This window comes from Coloeus monedula (genome assembly GCF_965178545.1).
Source record: "Coloeus monedula genome assembly, chromosome: 6".
Lineage (NCBI taxonomy): Eukaryota > Metazoa > Chordata > Aves > Passeriformes > Corvidae > Coloeus > Coloeus monedula.
In genome coordinates, this window is record NC_138786.1 from 62909448 (window position 1) to 62928159 (window position 18712).

Consider the following 18712-nt stretch of genomic DNA (forward strand, 5'->3'; position numbering starts at 1 on the left):
GCGTGCAGCCCTCCTTCTGCAGGTGCTTGGTCAATTCTCTTGGAGAGTGACTTTTAATCTCTTTTAACCACCACCAGCAGCAGCTTGTTCTAAGTTTGTAGGTGGGAAGTGTAAATGCATGATCGGGACAGTGACATAACACAGCCACAGTGAGTTTCCTGCAGCAAAGCTGAGTTCAGGATCCTGCTCTGGCCTCACACTTCTCTTCTGAGCTGTGGCTGTGGTTGTAACATCCTGTGCCAAGGCCTGTGCACAGCCCTGAACTCGAGAAAGGGAAGGAGAAGCCAGTTCTGAATGTTGAGTTTTACCAAGCTCAGTAACACTGCCCAGCTCCTCCTGCTGTGGGGTCTGATCAGTGTCATTTATAACTCAGCCACGGAGTGTTTTGGGGTGAAATGTTTTAGGGAAAGATGTGTTTATAGCTGGTTTCCCTGGGATAAAGCAGGCCTGAAGTACAGGAGCACAATTCTCTCCAAGTTAGGACTGAATTTTTTTTAGGTGTGTACCTTCCTTTTGCTGCAAAAGACTGGACTCTGCCTTTAAAGGCAATCCCTGGATTTGCAGTCAGGAGTGTGGAGGTTCAGATGTAGGGAAAGATGGTATCTGGGCTCAAATAATTGCTCAGCTCCAAGAGCCTGTTTCCCATCTTTATTTGGAACTGAGCAGCAGACAGTGAATTTCTTTGGCTTTTTTTTTCTGCAGATAAAAGTCTTGCATAAGCTGTCAGCTGACACTACAGCCCCCTGAAAAGCTGGTGGAGGTTGCCAGGAGTTGAGCCTTTTGAAGCATCCTGGTTTTCCTGCTCCCAGTCTCATTGTAGCAGGAGTTTGGGGGCTCCAGGCCTTCACTTTGGGGCACTCTGGGCTCTGCCTCTCCCTGCCCAGTAAAGGCAGTGCCTGTTTTTCTCCCCTCCCTGTGCCCTGGGTTTGTTTGTGTGACCCTGCTGAGCTGCACATTGAAGCCTTGCTGGGAGTGCTGGATTTTCTGCAGACAGCTGGAATCTGTGGGGTCGAGGAGCAGGGAGGGAGGGAAGCTCCTCCTGGCAGAGGGACTCAGGGACTCGATCCTGTTCCTGTGGCTTTGTCTGTACCAGGCTGTGCTAAAGCTGCAGCCAACATTCCCAGGGCTGTAAATCAGTAAATAGGTACGGATTCATTTGGAAGGAGAGCAGGCACAACAGTCCTGGATGGTGAATCCGTGCTGCTCACTTGGAAACCGCTTCCAGTTGGAAAGATAAACAGGAAATGCATAACTCCTCTGTCCCAGCAATTCTGAGTAATCCCTGGGATGTCCAGAGAGGATGTGTGCTGGAGGGTCCTGGCTTTTCAAGCCCTTTGGCTTTTATCAGAGTGGATGGTGAGGGATATCCCTGATTTAGGAATTCAGGGGAATACCAGGATGTGTACCTGGTGGTTGAACTGATTCCTTGGTTTTCTCACTGTAGCATTTTTTAATTAATTTTTTATAGATTTTTCTGCATTATGGAGGTTTCCATAGAATCTCAGAAAGATTTGGGTTGAAAGGGACCTAAAAGCCCATCCCATGGACAGGGACACCTTCCACTGTCCCAGGCTGCTCCAAGCCCCATCCAGCCTGGCCTTGGACACTTCCAGGGATCCAGAGGCAGCCACAGCTGCTCTGGGCAACAAGAACCTTTCAGAAAGAGAGGCTTTTTCTCCTTTAAATTTTTTAGTAGTTCCTGCTGCTTTCCCTCAGAAGTGACTTGTAGGGAAATTTCACATTAATCCAAATTTGGCTGCGTTTTCCTGGTCATTGCCCTTTAAAGACACAGCTTGAAAATTGCCATTTTGCAAAATTTTATCAGGGTTTTTTTTTCCTTCAAGACTATATTTTCAGTGTTGCTTTGATCCTCTAGTCACAATTTCTTTTCTTGTTGTTGTCCCTGGAGTAGCTTTGAAACAAAAATTCCCACTATAGTGGGAAACAGTCTGGGTCTTTTGTGTATATGTATAAATAAGGAAACTTCCCTTTAAGGCTTTTCTTCATTTGTCTCCTAGTAACTTCCTCTGTTCTTTTTTTTCTCTTTTTATATTGTACTGTTGTGAGACATTTCAACAATATTTGAAATGCCAGGTAGGGAATCAAAAGCTGATGGTGTGAAAGAGAGATCCAGTGATTTTTAGGGGGTAAGAAGAAGGAAAGGACCTTACAGAGTGGAAAAGGGCTTAGTGCAGAGAATTATTTCTTTTGGAAAGGGCTGGGAGATGCTTGTTGTGAAACTCAGTGACATCAGGGATGGGTTGAGTTGCACGTGTTGACCTCAGAGCAGAGCTCTTAATTTTATAAACATTCTGCCTTAGGGGACTGCTCACAAAATTTGGCGATGGGAGTGAAGATGTTGAAGAGTGAGTGGATCTTTTCCTGTACAGTTGCTCTGCTCCCAAACCTCTTCCCTCCAAATGCTGCAGGAGGCTTTGCCACTCACCAGCGAGTGAGGGCTGGCTGCTCTCCCAGGCCTAACACGCGCTTGGCTCCTTCCCTGATCCTCAGGAGAAATCCCAGAGCTCTGCTTTCTCTCCTGCTCTCCTTCCTGAGTTATCTTAGAGTCCCTGTGGAAGTGCCTAACGCTTAAAAGCGGATTTTATGTTGGTTAATGCATCAGCTGTGAGCAAGGGCTGGTTGTGATGGGACGTGCAGATGACCCTCACAGCTCTGTGCAGCTCCTCTGGTGCTCAGATGTTTGTCTGATCCAGCAGCAAGGCTGCAAACTGGAATCACACAATCCCAGAGTGGTTTGGTTGGAAGGGACATTAAAAATCATCTTGCTCCACCCCCCTGCCATGGGCAGGGACACCTTCCACTGTCCCAGGCTGCTCCAAGCTCTGTCCAACCTGGCCTTGGACACTTCCAGGGATCCAGGGGCAGCCCCAGCTTCTCTGGGCACCCTGTGCCAGGGCCTCCCCACCCTCACAGGGAAGGATTTCTTCCCAATATCCAACCTAAATCTACTCTTTTCCATCTTGAAACCATTCCCCCTTGTCCTGTCACTCCAGGCCCTTGTCCAAAGTCCCTCCAGCCTGAGATCCAGTTCCTGAATGTATACTGATTGGCAAACTTCAAATATCCTTCCTCACAGATTGCTCTATAACATTGATATTTGTGAAAGGAGTTTATTAAAAACCAACACTTCTAACGAGATTAATGAGCTTCTCCCCTGCTCTTGGACTTCTGGTTTAACCCTGTGTGTGCAAAGCTCTGCTCTGCCTTTTCTGTGCCTCTGGTTCATCTCGTTTCCAGTCCTCAAGGAGTTCTGAGTTTGGTTTAACTCAGGCAACTTCTGCCCTTTTCATTGCAGATCGACACTAAAGCGAGCTGGGCCGCCCCCGCTGCCTCCCAAGGTGAGAAATGTGGGATTTAAGGGATTTAGCCAGCCTGGGATGGCCTCTTCTGCATTCTGCCTGTGATTTTCCATCAGAGAGGAACCTCTGAAATTATTCTGCTGTCAGATGTCTTATTTTCATACAATCATGGATCTCCTGAGCTGGAAGGGTCCCACAGGGATCACCCAGCCCAGCCCCTGGCCCTGCCCAGACCCCCCAACAATCCCACCCTGGGCATCCCTGGCAGCGCTGTCCAAACGCTCCTGGAGCTCTGGCAGCCTCGGGGCCGTGCCCATTCCCTGGGGAGCCTGGGCAGTGCCAGCACCCTCTGGGGGAAGAACCTTTCCCTGATACCCAACCTAAACCTCCCCTGGCACAGCTCCAGCTGTTCCCTGAGTCCTGTTCCTGCTGACCAGGGAGCTTTTTATCTTTCTTATATTGCGGTGCCCAAAACCTCACACACTTTTCAGAGGCTGACATGTTTTTATGTCAGAGCAGTCTGACTTGAATTCAACTTGTCTGAAGTTTATTCTTCCCAGGTGCTGTTCCCAATTCCTCCAACATTTCCCAAGTAACCATTCCCCTCTTTGGTTCCTTGCAGCCGAGGATGAACAGTTACCCCGAGGAAAACCTCCCAGATGACGACAGATGCCAGACAATAAAACACTTCCCAGACTCCCAGAACAGAGCCCCAGCAGCCCACAGGAGACAGAGTATCCCAGTTTGTGGGCCCCAGGCAGATTCCTGCCCCATGGGGATGACCAGCAGCATCAGCAGCCCTGGATTGCTCACAGCCAGATACAGCGACCTGGGTAAATGCCTCACCTGTCCTAAAGCTGACTGGCACTCTGGAAAAGGAATTGCTTCCAGAGCCAGCTATTCCCTAGATAATACTTTAAAACAAGCTGATCATGAGGTGAAGTTTTCCCTTTTCCGTGTGTGGTTCTTATTAGAGCCGTGCCTCATGGTGGGAATGTTCTTCCCAAAACAAGGACACTCAGCCAGTCAATCCCATTACTGTGTTGCCTGCAGGAGCAGGAGAAAAACAATGAATGTGTGGGGAGGACCTCGCCACAGCTTTATTCTCAGTGGAATTTGTTCCAGGGACTGTTTGGATAACGGGAAGTGTGTAACTCAGCAGGGACAGCTGTGCTGGGAAGGGTTCAGCTCCCTGAGATGTGCTTATGGAATGTCAGAGCTCACTCCTCCCCTCCTGCTCAGCACAGGGGAGGAGATTTTTCTATTTCACTGTGTCAAATAAGCTGCAAACCATGTCTGGGCTCCTTTTCAGGCAATGGGAATGGGATGCTGAAACACATCGAGGAGCATGTAGAAGGACCTGGACAAATCCCTCAACTGCCACGGAAAAAGGAGAAGAGAGATTTCCCTGTAGGTGTTGGGACTCTGGGGCTGATCTCGCTGTCGTGTCCTCGAGCTGGTTTTGTGCCAGTGCACAGGAGGTGTTTTATGATCTTTCCTTCTTCCCACAGAAACCAGCAATCAACGGTTTGCCTCCGACTCCGAAGGTGCTGGTAAGAAATCCCATGTGCAGTGGGAATTACGGAAACCTCCTCTCTCTGGTGTGGAAGGTTTATACTGGAATAAGGCACCAGTTCATCTGGGGGGATTTTCTGCATCTCACAGCCAGTTCCTTTTCCAGTACTGAATCCACACTATTTGTTTCCATTTTTTTAAACCTTCCAGTCACTGTTCAGTCTGGATGGGAAGGGTTGGAGGCTTCCCTGGCTCTGTGAGTTGTGATCTCCAGTGGCAGCCCCTGCTTAGGAAGAGAAGTGGGAAAAGGTGGTAGTGATGAGAGGGTGTTTTTGCCTGTTTTCCCTTCATGTGCCATTTTATAAGCACTCAATATTCATGTTTGTTATATTCAATAAATAATAGGCAATAGTCTTACAATTATAGAATAATTTAGGTTGGAAAATCCCTCTAAGATCACCGAGTCCAACCATTCCCCAGCACTGCCAAGACCACCACTGCCCCATGTCCCCAAGTGCCACATCCACATGGATTTTAAATCCCTCCAGGGTTATTGTTCTTACCCAGTAGGTACTAAAGCTGTTGATACCATTTTGAGCCCCCTTTGCATTTTTGGATGTCCATGGATTCAAATTAAAAGCAGTGGAAGGCTGTGTGTAATTCAGCTGCGTGTGAGTGGCCAGGAAGTCAACTCCTTACACTCTAAATTCGTTTCAGGTTTCAGTTTTGGTGTCTTTCAGATGGGAGCCTGTTTTTCCAAAGTATTTGATGGTTGTCCTTTGAAGATTAATTGTGCAACTTCATGGATACATCCAGATACTAAAGGTAAAGTTATTTTAGGTCTGGTGATGGGGAAAGAAATCAATTTGTAAACTTATTTTAGGTTTGCATTTGAAACCTCCCAAAGTGGGAAGGGAATAATTCCTTTCCCTGATTTCTTAGATCAGTACATCATCTTTGGAACTGAAGAAGGAATCTACACTCTAAACTTGAATGAACTTCATGAAGCAACCATGGAACAGGTGAGTTCTGGTGGGCTGAACACACGGAATAGATCTGGGGATATTATGAAGCATTGAAGTTTGGCTTTGGAGGGAAAAGGTAGATACCAGGCTCTGGGGCTTAAATGATTCCCATCAAAGCCAGTAATGAAAACCTGACAATTATTTGTTCCCTGACCTACCTGTATTTTTTAGTTGCTGCTTGTGTAACTCTGCTGTTAAATCTTCTTCTCCTAGAGAACAGTTCCCTGTCCTTTGTCCCTCCGTTCCATCCCCACTAGATGGCACATTGCAGCTCCTTGGATGCTACCAAAGCCCTCAATCGCTGAATTCAGCTGCTGTTGTTATCCCCAAGAAGCTTTTCCTGGGATCTCTAACCCTTTCCAAAGCCATTTCATGCAGTCATGGTCTTAAATCTGGTATTTTAGAGTCAGGATGTTCTTGGAATCTCATTCCTTGTATGTTTTCCTAAATTATTTCATCTAACAATCTTCTCTGGGCTTTTCCACGTGGTTTTTTTGTATCCCACTGAAAGGTTGGCTGTGCCAGTGGTGGGTAGGGAGAACATTCAGTGCACTTCAAACAAAGTTTCCTTTTCCAGGAGAGCATTCCCAGCTGGCAGAGGTCAGGTGTGACCACCTCAGACCCCAGAGGCTTCTGCCACACCACTTGTTCCCACATTTCCTTTTATCCATTTGATGATTTCTCCCCTCCAAATGCACATTCTGAACTGCTTCTCCAACTTCTAATTCTGCTTGCATCTTCCAGAGGGCTTCCTGTCTCTCCAAGGTTAATAGCTCCCAATTCCAGGAGTATATTTTTATTCCATTTGTAGCTTTTCAGTGGAAATACTGAATAAAGCCAGAGCTGTTCTATTAAATAGGAAACTGCTGGGAGATACTCAGGGTTTGTGTCCAAGCAGTTGGATCTTCTCTCTACACTTTCTCCTGCACCTCTTTTCTTACTTTGCACATGGGAGTGGCACACAGGACAAAGTGTTCTGGAATCATGGAATGGTTTGGGTTGGAAGGGAACTTAAATCCCATCCAGTCCCACCCCTTGCTATGGACAGGGACATTTCCACTCTCCCAGGGTGCTCCAAGCCATGTCCAGCCTGGCCTTGGACACTTACTCCAATATTCCATGGTCTGTCTGTGCAGGGCTAAGGGTCCAAAACAGTGAATAAACAGGAAGATGGGATTTTCTCCAGTGTGGATCCCTGCAGGAATGGTGGTGGAGGTGGAGCAGGCAGGGAAAATCACAGCAGAAAATTCCTGTATGTTTCTATTAATGGAATTCTTTTCTTTTTTCCAGTTATTTCCCCGAAAGTGCACCTGGCTGTACGTTATCAACAACACCTTAATGTCCCTGTCAGGTGAGTGTAAACAGAGGAGAAATGACTGCAGTTATAAACAAACAGGAACATTTAAAGTCATGCTTGAACACAAGGTATTTTGGGCAGCCTGGAGAAGAGAAGGCTCCAGGGAGAGCTCCGAGCCCCTTGCAGGGCCTGAAGGGGCTCCAGGAGAGCTGGAGAGGGACTGGGGACAAGGCCTGGAGGGACAGGAGGCAGGGAATGGCTTCCCAGTGCCAGAGGGCAGGGCTGGATGGGAGATTGGGAATTGGGAATTGTTGGCTGGGAGGGTGGGCAGGGGCTGGGCTGGAATTGCCAGAGCAGCTGGGGCTGCCCCTGGATCCCTGGCAGTGCCCAAGGCCAGGCTGGACATTGGGGCTGGGAGCAGCCTGGGATGGTGGGAGGTGTCCCTGCCCATGGCAGGGGTGGGATGGGGTTTAAGGTTCCTTCCAACCCAAACCATTCTGGGATTCTGTGGTCCTAAAACAAAATCTGTGTCCATTTGAAGGACAATGAGGTGGCTTTCAAGTACTGCTCATCCAGCAGTTTTGCTGCTTGGATACACTGATTCCTGGGCAATCAGTTGTCCTGAATAGAACATTCCAGACAGGAATCAGGCACTGTGGGATGGAGGCTGATGGTAGCACTGTGCCTTTAAACATGCAGAATTTGTATTACAACACTTGTCTTGATTTATAGATAAGAAAATATCCTGATATAATTAATTGTTGGTTTATAATTACAGCCTTTTAAAAATACTTGCATAAAACTAACTGTAATGAAATGAGCTCTGATCTTCTCTATATTCATTATCATTTTTATGTTATTTTCTTTTTCTTCATATCTGGACTTGACCTACCTGACACCTCTTTTAGAAGGTAATTCTTCCATACCTCCATTTTCCTGAACCTTGCAGTTCTATGCTGGAGGAGTGGCTGAGATGTCACCTTTGCTTTTCTCTCTTACAGGGAAAACATTCCAGCTCTACTCCCATAATTTAATAGCATTGTTTGAACAAGCCAAAAAAACAGGATTAGCTGCTCATATTCAAACCCACAGATTTCCTGACAAAATATTACCAAGGTACAAATCTTTCACTTACAGAAAATTATTAATAAGTGAAAATAGCCATAAATTGTGTTGGGGCTGTTGAGTTGGTGCATGAAGGGCCCTGACATCTGTTGTTGATGCATTTTTTGGTGATTATTGTTCCAGGAAATTTGCCTTAACGACCAAGATCCCTGACACAAAAGGATGCCACAAATGCTGTATAGGTGAGCAGACAAATTCAGCTTTGCCATTTATTCCCCTGGCCTTTGTCCCTGGCCATGGCATGTCTGAAATTCATTTCTTTGTAAGAAACTTGGAGTTAGTTCTTTGTTCAGACAAAAGGCTGAGGAAACTGGGGTAGTTCAGCCTGGAGATGTTCCAGAGTGACCTAATTGGGGCATTTCAGTGCCTGAAGAAGCTGGAGGAAAGATGGAGAGGGACTTTGGACAAGGACCTGGAGTGCCAGGACAAGAGGGAATGGCTTCCCAGTGCCAGAGGGCAGGGATAGATGGGATATTGGGATTAAATTCTTCCCAGACCCCTGGCACATCCACAAACAGCCTTTTCCCCTTGTCACCTTGGCTCAAGGTGTGATCCAGTTCCAACTTGTAGTGAGGAAAACTTTAATATTTTCCACCAAGAACGGATCAGTAGGAATAAAAATTCTGGCAGCCCGGGGAGGGCAAAGCCATCAGTGCAGTTTGAAGTGCACAGAAGGGGTTAAAGCTTGTGAAGTTGTGGATTTTCAGCTTGGGCTGCCTACAGAATGTTTGTCCTTTCCAATACTGGCCCTGGTGCTGTGTGAAATCAGAGTCATGGAATTACTAAGGCTGGAAAGGCCCTCTAAGATCATCCATCCATTCCCCCAGCACTGCCCAGCCCAGCACTAACCCACATCCCCAAGTGTCACATCTGCAAATTGTACCTTTCCAGCCCTAAAAATGAATATAAAGTGTTCAGCTGCACACTTGGAGATCCTGTTTAGCTCATCTGAAGTGCCCACAACAGCCACATTTACAAATAATTCCTGAAGTCAGGCTGCTCCTGTGCCCAACTGAGCTTGAAAAGCCACCCCCAAATCCTGTCCCATGTATTCCATGAGCTATCAGAGCTCCCTGGGAGCTTCCCACCTTCTCTGCCTGGGAATTGCTTGATTTCAAGGCCAGTCTGACCCCGAGCTCTCCCTCCTGGCTCCCACAGCCCCAGGGAGAGGCACTGCAGCTTTTCTGCCCACTCAGCGTGTGGCCTCTGAACTGGGACTCCAGGAATGCAACTGGTTATTAATTAAAGCTGTAATTGAATTTATCTGGAATGTAGCACAATATTAATCATTGTGGATGTTGGGATGGGAAGCCACAAGGCAACAGTGGGAAACTGATGGAACAAGATGGGCTTTAAGGTCCCTCTCAAGCCTAATCATGCCATGGTATGATTTTATAATGCTATTTCTTAACTCATTTGTAAAGATAGCTGTAGGGTTATTTTTTCAAGTATACTTTGAACTTGCAGGGCTTTAAAATTACTCTTTTCTGGGTTTTTTTATTTTATATAGTACGAAATCCATACACAGGCCACAAGTACCTGTGTGGTGCATTGCAGTCTGGAATTGTTCTACTCCAGTGGTATGAGCCAATGCAGAAATTCATGTTAATAAAGGTAAGCATTTACTTTTAGTTTAGTTGAATAATTATACAGTTGTTGAAATAACCTTTCCAGAGTTTGTGATGGAAAGTACACCTCGGTCTGGTGCCTTTTGTGGGTTGTGAGCACTTGAAAGTCTGGCTGGACACATTTTGACTCAGAAAATCTTGTGACTGAAGTAATTTAAGTAATATAAAAGTCATTTAAGTGCTGGATCAAGCCCAGCACTGGCAATAACAGACCATGATCCACCTCTGCCCAGCCTTCAAAAGCGCTCTCAGAAGCAGTAAAAATTCTGTATATTTATACTTTGTGCATGTTGTTGCAGAGTCATTTCAAGGTAAAAGCAAATTCGCAGAGGCCTGATGATGTTTTGTTTTCCCAGCACTTTGATTTCCCCCTGCCAAGCCCCCTGAATGTGTTTGAGATGCTGGTGATCCCAGAGCAGGAGTATCCCATGGTGTGTGTGGCCATCTCCAAGGGCACAGAGCCCAACCAGGTGGTGCAGTTCGAGACAATCAACCTGAACTCTGCGTCCTCGTGGTTCACAGAGATCGGGGCAGGTGAGCCTCTGGGTTCCTCTTCCAGCTACTTTGTTGTTTGGGAATGTTGGATATCCCTTCCTTGCAGTCATTTGGAGACCCTTTAGGATTGGCAGCTTCTCTGCCTAAAGCAGATGGAAGCTGATCCCAGATTGTCAGAACCTGAGGGGAGCCAACAGGAAAAGCTGGAGAGGGACTTTGGACAAGGGCCTGGAGGGACAGGACACAGGGAATGGCTTCCCAGTGCCAGAGGGCAGGGATGGATGGGAGATTGGGAATTGGGAATTCCTGGCTGTGAGGGTGGTGAGGCCCTGGCACAGGGTGCCCAGAGCAGCTGTGGCTGCCCCTGGATCCCTGGCAGTGTCCAAGGCCAGGTTGGATGGGGCTTGGAGCAGCCTGGGCTAGTGGAAGCCCATGGCAGGGGTGGAATGGGATGGGCTTTGAGGTCCCTTCCAGTCCCAGCTGTTCTGTGATTCTGGGATTCTCAGTGTTGTGCTGACCTGCCCACATCAGTACAAACTGTCCTTACAAAACACCTTTTATTTTCTAAATTTCCTTAAACACCGATCAGACCCTGCTGATTGGGTTCTCCTTTGTGGTTCCATTCTGTTTCCCAGGATCCTGCTCTTTCTTCTCCTTTCCTGCATTAAAACTCCCAGAAATGGATTCCTGTCCATCTTCCAGCCCTTGTGGGAGGGTTGTTATCTTCAGCTGGCTCTTAAAAATTACAGATTTGGGTTATTTTTATCTTTAAATATTGCTTTTTAGCAGCTCTAGGAACAACTTCATTAGTAAAAACTAGAAAAAAACCTATTAAACCAGTTTATTATCATCACAATAATCTTTCCAGATGTGGATTTATGGGAAAAGAGAGGATTTTTAGGAATTATAATTCCCTTGATGGTTCCTTTTGTTTTTTGTGGTGCCTCTCTATGGAGGAAGCTGTGCTGAACTGCAGCATGAAATGTATTTTATCCAGTAAAAGTTGTGTTTTCCTATTAAATACCTGCTTTGAACAGAGAGCTTTGTGCTTCTCCCAGAACATTCTGGGATCTTAGAGCCTTTAAAATATCAGAGTAACAAATATCACCATGAAAAGAGCTTGGGGGGGGGGGGCTGAGTCTTTTGATGTGCTGTAAAATAGAAAATAATCCAGTTTATTTTTCCCCAGGCAATCAGCAGTTGGATGCCATTCACGTGACACAGCTGGAAAGAGACACTGTCCTGGTCTGCCTGGACAGTGAGTAACACAGAACTCTCTTGGATCACTGACTTACACCTCGTGCAAAACTTGGGTTGCCACAGTTGTTGATTTTAACTCCACCACGAGTTCATTTTCCTCCCTACGTTATTAATTTGTGTTGTAATATTTCCAAAAAAGATAGTTTGGATAAGTGGGATTTCACTCTGGTTTTTGTGATTCCGTTTCCCCTCTTCATGTGTGCATCACTCTGTCAGGAGAGTCTAAAACCACAGCAAGTGGTACAAAGTTTCCTGTATTTGAGAGAAAGATGCTCTTGGGTTCATTTTAGGCAAATGCTGTAGATGTTAAGTTTGGGTATTTCTTTGTGCCTGAAAGATTAAATTAGTATTTTACACTTAAATCTTTTTCAGCAGTGGGTTTTAATGGTGGTTTTTCTCTTTCTCTTGAGAATTTGTGAAAATAGTGAATTTACAAGGGAAATTGAAGTCAAGCAAGAAATTGGCTTCTGAGCTGAGCTTTGATTTCTGCATCGAGTCAGTGGGTGAGTGATTTGCTTCTCTGGTGTCTCTCAGGGGTTTAAGAACTCACTGTTGAAAGCCTGACTGGTTTCTGGTCATTTCCATAGCAATGAGAACAAAATTTGGGGAGGAAAAAGTGGTTTAGTAATCCATAAATCTGTGTTAGTCTTCTAAAAGTTAAGATTTTATTTCAAGTAATAGCACATCCATTTTTTTATAGTCAGGGTAATAGTATTTGAATCTTAACTCTCAAGCTGCTGTCTTCAGACTAGGACAGGAGCCTTGCTTCTAAAACTTGAACTGTAGCTGTCAAACAAGAATTTCTGCTGTAATAACCTTTCAGAATCACAGAATTCAATCACTCAGAGCTGGCAGCTCTGTGCTCTCTCTGTCCCTAAATGGAAAACTCCCATTTTCCATCATCTGTTTTGAAGTAACTGTAATAATTCAGGTGATGTGTCATTTCCAGCAACTCACAGGGCTTTGGTTGGCAGTGTTTGTTTACACACTTCCTGGAGGGCTCTCCAGAGGCATTAGGAAAACAAGGATCCAGGGAATGGGGTGTGATTTGTGCTCCTTTTTTTGCAGTGTGCCTTCAGGACAGCGTGCTGGCCTTCTGGAAACATGGGATGCAGGGCAAGAGCTTCAAGTCAGATGAAGTAAGTGATCTCCAGCCTCTCCAGGTGTCTTTCCTCCTGTTCTTATTTACCACTGGATCCTTTGGCTTCTCTCTCTGCTTCCCAAGTGAGAATGTTCATGTTCCACAATGCTTAACATCCATTTATCCATTTCAGTCCTGTACTTTGCATTAAATTGCATTTGAACATTTCTTTCCTTCCAACTCAGACCAATAAATTGCATTTTGCTGTTGAAATGGATCTCAGTATCTGCATTTTTCTGCAGGTGACCCAGGAGATATCCGATGAAACCAGGGTTTTCCGCCTGCTGGGGTCAGACAGGTAATCTCCCTGCAGAAACAGAAACCTTTTGTTTTATTTAAACCAGCTTTTCTAGTTCCCAGCTGGGCCTGGCTTCCAGCCCAGCACAGCTCTGTCTGTGGGCACCAAGTGTCAGGGACAGAGGAGAGATGTTCTTGGCTTGCAGGGTGCCCAGTGCTCTTCTGGAAAAGCCTGCTCCTGGCTTGGATTGTCCTGGTGAGCTGGGAATTACCTTGGCAGCACTCTGTTAAAGAGAATCTTTGCCGGTCTAGAAATAGCAGAGCAAACTAGAGCCCACTTGGGTTTTAATCACAGTTATCCAAGTCCACACATTATCCATAACATCCAACTGAAGCCTTCCAGCTGTCCCCAGGTTTGGAGAGCAGAAGCTGGCCCAGGCTCCAGGCTGGACATGTTCCCTTGTGGATTCTCAGCCAGCCAGAGGGATAAATGTAGGAATAGATAGGGATGAGTCCAGCAATCACTTCCAACCACAGAATCCCAGACTGGTTCGGGTTGGAAGAGACCTTAAAGGTCATCTTGTTCCACCCCTGGGCAGGGACACCTTCCATTAGACCAGGTGGCTCAGAGCCTTGAACACCTCCTGCTCTCAAATCCCTGATCTCTGCTCCCTCACCTGGCCTTGGAACTGCCAAACCCTTTGGTTTGTATTTTCCATCTCTGTACAAATAGAGCAGGAGTCTTTCCTGCCATTCCAGCAAGGAGATGTGGAATCACCTTTTTACCTTGGATCACCCTAGAACTGCTCGGGTGCAGAGGTGAGGATCAGGGACAGAGGCTCTTCAGAGACTTCTTTTGAAAACTCTTTGAGGAAAGCAAAAAGCAGAGATAAGTTTAATCCTAAAAACAACAGGAACTGGCACAGAGAAATGCTCAGCATTTGGAAGGGAGAGGGGAGGTCAAAGGCCCAACCACACCAGCTGATGGTCAAAGTCCAGCATTGGTCAGTGTGCCAAGATGGGGAGAAAATAATTTTCCAGAGCAGCTCACAGGATCGTGATCCAGCAGGACAAAGGCAGAGGTGAGGTTGAGTGATCCCTATGAGCTCATCAGGTAATATTTAGGAGGGAGGAGAATTGTTGAGGTTAGTGGCTGATGCTTATCATAAGATGTAGGAGGGATAAACATATACAGGATCATGGAATTACAGAACGGATTGGGTTGGAAGGAAGGATAATCCAGTTCCAACCCTTCCACTATATCTCGTCCTTCAGTGTTTTTATCAGAAGTGATGCTGGAAATTGAGGGAACTGTTAAAAGAGTGAAACACCCAAGATACTTTGGGGAACCTCCATCTCCAGTCTGTACAAACCCCTGAGTTTCCTCCTCAGGAGTTACACCAGGAGCTGTTTTTTGCCCCTAACCACGTGGATCCCCTTTGTGTTTGGCTGCAGAGTGGTTGTGCTGGAGAGCAGGCCCACGGAAAACCCCACAGCTCACAGCAACCTCTACATCTTGGCTGGACATGAAAACAGTTACTGAGCAACACTCACCCACCAGACAACAGAGGGAATTGGCCACCCTGGAACCCAGGAGTGCCAGGAAACCGGGACTTGCCGTTTCTTGTCTTGACACCGGAATTGTGTTGGTTTTTGGGGTGGGAATCAATCCATTTTTGCAGCTGGGAACAGCTGGTTCTGTCTCTTGCCACTGTGTGGTTGGTTATATCGAGTTTGCTTAATAAAAGCTGAGATAAAGAGCCCTTTACTCATTAGTTCTAGGGAAACAGAGCCTTGAAACATGTTCTGCAGTAAAGGTGCCATAAACTGTTAAATATTTTCCTTCCCTTGGATTTTCCTTTTATTCTGTAGATACAGATCTAGTGCTGGCTGTTGCCCTGTTTTATACTGAGTCTTATTCTTAATAAAACAAAGATTTGTGTAGGAAGTGGAAGTATCTGCAAAGCTTTTTGGTTTTAAATCTGCCATTGGGTATGGCTTTGTATAATAGACTATTTAATCCTTATTTATTAATCTGCTGCTAGGATGGGGTAATGTCTAACTTTTAGCAAAGGAAGGTTGCAGAGCAGCTTACTTTTTTTTTTTTTTTTTTTTTTTACCATTGTATAAAGATTTGATGATTCTTTTTCCTTGTAGGGATGTAGTGCATTACTGAGGGGTGTGTTACCTTGTTGGGTGATCTTGTAAAAAAAAAAAATGCATTTTTGTACAACAAAGTATTTTGTACTGATTTTTCTGCCTGCAGAATTGCCATAAAAGGGATTTTCTTACTTCCTAGTAGGGTGTGTGTACAAAAAGTAGAATATTGATATCAGACTTGTTGCTCCTGGGTGGCTGAGTACAATATCCGTGTGTGTGTGTGTGTGTGAAGTTGACTGGCAGTGTGTATTTTTTATATATATATTTATACATATATATATAAAAATGTACAAAACATATATGCTTTATTTTCATAAATTAGGGATAAGCCTTGTGACATGAAGTGGAAATTGTAGCAGGTCATCATCCTTAATGAATGAAAGTATCATGTATCCAACTGCCCACGACGTGTAGTTTATTTATGCTATTCCAGAGGGGAGCCTGGAGCCACAGCTGAGCCTGAGCAGCATTCCAGCTGCTGCCAGCCAGTGCTTTGGGAATGGCTGCTGCCCCAGCTGTGTAGTGTAAATAAACATGATAAGAACCAGTATTCTATATCCAAGCTTTGATCACTTTCTCTCTGTTTGGTCACCTGCATTTTTTTCCTTTCTCTTTCTCCATTGAAGAGTCGCATCGGTTCCTTTTGTCTTCCTCATTAATTAAAATTCTTGAGGTACCATTAAATATAGACTGACTCCAGGAGAGCATCTGGTTTTACTACCTCACATTACCCTGCTGGCTTTGATGTGAACAGTCCTTGGGCAGATGCAGTAGCAGCTCAGAAACATTTGAATTGAAGGGGTTTTTAATAAAATGCTGCAGGAGGCAGCTACCTGTTCAGCTCCTGAGATCTGCTGCCTAGGAAGGAGAGGCTGGAATTGCCAGGTCATGTGAGCAGAGCAGTAAAGGGCTGTGACAGCTGGGATGCATTGGTGCTGTGTTGTCTGCGTTGGCATCGGGCTCCGTGATCCATAATTTAACACGGAGGGAATTGTCTGGGCCCACGTGATGGCTCAGGGATGTCTCGTTACTCAGGACAGCTGCAAGTTGGGAAGGTTCAGAGGGGAAAATAGCCCTGCACACATTTAGCATTTTAGCCACTGTCATTCAAAACTAATTCTTGCTGGCTTGACATCCAAATTAAGTCGAGCTTTTCAGTTCTGACACTGTGTCAAAGCTTAGTAAGTAGTAAGTGTACAGATAAAATTTAAAAATCACTCCAGGGAGCATGAAAAATGTGCTTGAAGGGTGGTCAGCTGGAATTGGATCAGCAGTATTAAAAGCAGGATGTGTGATTTTTGTCTTTTAAAGGAGTTCTCTAGTATTGAAATTACTTCTCCACAGGTAACAGTGACTGGTGATTAACCTCAAATGGTGCCACTCCTGGTCTACAGAGACTTTAAAACAAAAATTAAGGCAAAGTGAAGCACCAGGTGTAGATATTGTAGAGCAAACACTTTTTAATTTACCTCATTCACTACAGAAGGTAATTTCAGCTTCATCTTTGAAGACACTTAAAGGAGATCTCTAAAAGACTAGAGAAACCTGTAAATAAAATCTAAATATTTATGGAGAATAACTGGAGTAAATAACTCTTAGGTCATGACACTGTCATGCAGAAATAACGAGCTGAAAGTATTTTTCTTTGACACGAATGACTGGTGTTTTGCTGGATCATAAAGAATAAACTTTAGGAAAGTCCTCGTTTAATCAAACCTTTTTTAGCTGTTGAAGCATTTCTAATGGCATGCTGTGAAATGCTTTCTGCTGGTTTCATAGACAGTGGCATTTTTTTGGCATGATCTGCAAGATGCTGTTTCCTAGTGTAAAACCTCACTTTTGTTCCGTACCACAGAGCAGATTTGCGTGTTCCATAGTCAGCCCTGCCAGCCTCGGTGACTCTGATCAGTATAATTTGTGTTTGACTGTTTAATTTAGTCTGGTATTGTCTGTATCTTTGTTTTTTGTGGAATTTAAACCAGGCTTGAGAAAGCCTAATGGGAGGAGCTCGAGGGTCATGAAGCAAAAGCTTGCTCAGCCCCTCCTTCCTTGCTTATCAAAGTTTTAATTCTTGGATGCACGAGGTCATGTACCCGACTTGAAAGCCTTAAAACAGGCTCCCAGAGCTCTTGGAAGTACAAACAGCATGGGAAGAGAGTCTGTGGATTAATCTCTTTGGATTTCCTAACCAAATTCCTTGCAAGTGAAAAATACAGCTGGAATTGTGCTGACATCTCTTTAAAGAAGAAAGGTACAACGCATCAGTGAGCCACGGTGTCTCTGGATGGAAAGGACAAGACTGGGAGACTCTGAAATGTGCTTTTTTTACCTTGTTTAGTTGTTAGGTGTAACTGAGACTCATAACTGCACTCGTTCAGTTTGTGTAACCAGGCTTTGTTCCACAGGAATTTCTGTTGCCGTTCAGTCTATGCCAAATAAACTGCTTTATTTGATCCGTGGTGTGGTGACTTGCTGGGAACAATACCTTGTCAGAGGAATCTCGGGAGAATCCAGACGGTCTCCAGGTTTTGTGGCCTCTGTGGGAAGGGCCTGGCGCCGCTGTTCTCTGTCCTGCAGACTGCCGGGAGCCAGCAGCAGCTCGCACAGACAGCAGGATAGCACAGGAGGGAGAAATCAGAGTAGCTGGGGCAAATTATTCCCGGCCCTGCCCTGCTGCCAGTCACCTGGGATCACCAAGGAACCACTCAGGAGTTGGCTGGCTGGAAAAGCAGAGGCTGCCTGCCTTGTTCCTGGGAGGAGAGCAGGGCCTGGTGGGTTTCAAAGGGCTGCTTAGAGTCGGAAAACACACGACTCAGCCTCGGCAGGATCTAGAGCAGTTTACACCTTGTTCTCAGGCTTTGGCTGTTTGCTGCAGGTGCTTCAGGTGCTGTACATGTATCCCAGATCTTCAGGGATCTGCTGAGGTAGAGGGAGAAGGAGGTTGGAAAAATAATGTAATGAATGTGCCTTTGGGCAACACAAAGAACTGCCAGTCACTGGTAAATAAGTGCACAGCAATATTCCTTCTCTGCAGAAGATTGTTATCTCTGGGGGTCAGTCTTGGCAGCTGGAACGTGAGGACTGCACATCCCTGATGGATGTGGCTTGGGAAGAAAAATAATGAGTGGATCTTTGTTCTGAGTGGGGAAGCACCTCCGGAAAGGACTGGGGAGGGAGGAAGTGTGAGATGGAGTGGGATGCCCACACTTACATTTAGATCTAATATTGGAAGCAACTACCACCACAAAAGGCCACCTTGGTCCGGGGATGAGGAAAGGGACGATGATCCAGGGACCCAGACGGGGGCACCAGGAAAGGCAACAGGAAGGTCAGGGATGGAAAAGCTCGACGGAAAGGTGTGGCTGCTGGCAGGAGCCCATTCAGTGACAGATACCTGAGATACTGGAACCGTGCAGTGGGGAGATGTTCCAGGGAAACCTCCAGGTGCCAGAGGGAGGTGAGGGCGCTGCTTGAGGCTGACAGACCCTGTGGAAAGCTCCCTCTTCCAA

The 18712-nt window shown here is 45.8% G+C and overlaps 1 protein-coding gene across 1 annotated transcript in view; it reads left to right on the forward strand.

The window, feature by feature from the left end:
- MAP4K5 (mitogen-activated protein kinase kinase kinase kinase 5) overlaps positions 1-15153 on the forward strand; it is a 34220-nt gene extending 19067 nt beyond the window's left edge. Inside the window, exons 16-32 of the mRNA XM_082284093.1 lie at positions 2322-2366; positions 3317-3359; positions 3943-4153; positions 4633-4730; positions 4832-4873; positions 5576-5660; positions 5778-5857; positions 7151-7217; positions 8159-8273; positions 8406-8464; positions 9793-9896; positions 10267-10444; positions 11595-11663; positions 12076-12168; positions 12734-12804; positions 13049-13104; positions 14499-15153. Coding sequence (XP_082140219.1) covers positions 2322-2366; positions 3317-3359; positions 3943-4153; positions 4633-4730; positions 4832-4873; positions 5576-5660; positions 5778-5857; positions 7151-7217; positions 8159-8273; positions 8406-8464; positions 9793-9896; positions 10267-10444; positions 11595-11663; positions 12076-12168; positions 12734-12804; positions 13049-13104; positions 14499-14586 — 1504 coding nt within the window. The 3' untranslated portion in view covers positions 14587-15153. The remainder of the gene's footprint in view (positions 1-2321; positions 2367-3316; positions 3360-3942; positions 4154-4632; positions 4731-4831; positions 4874-5575; positions 5661-5777; positions 5858-7150; positions 7218-8158; positions 8274-8405; positions 8465-9792; positions 9897-10266; positions 10445-11594; positions 11664-12075; positions 12169-12733; positions 12805-13048; positions 13105-14498) is intronic.
- The last annotated feature ends 3559 nt before the right edge of the window (positions 15154-18712 follow it).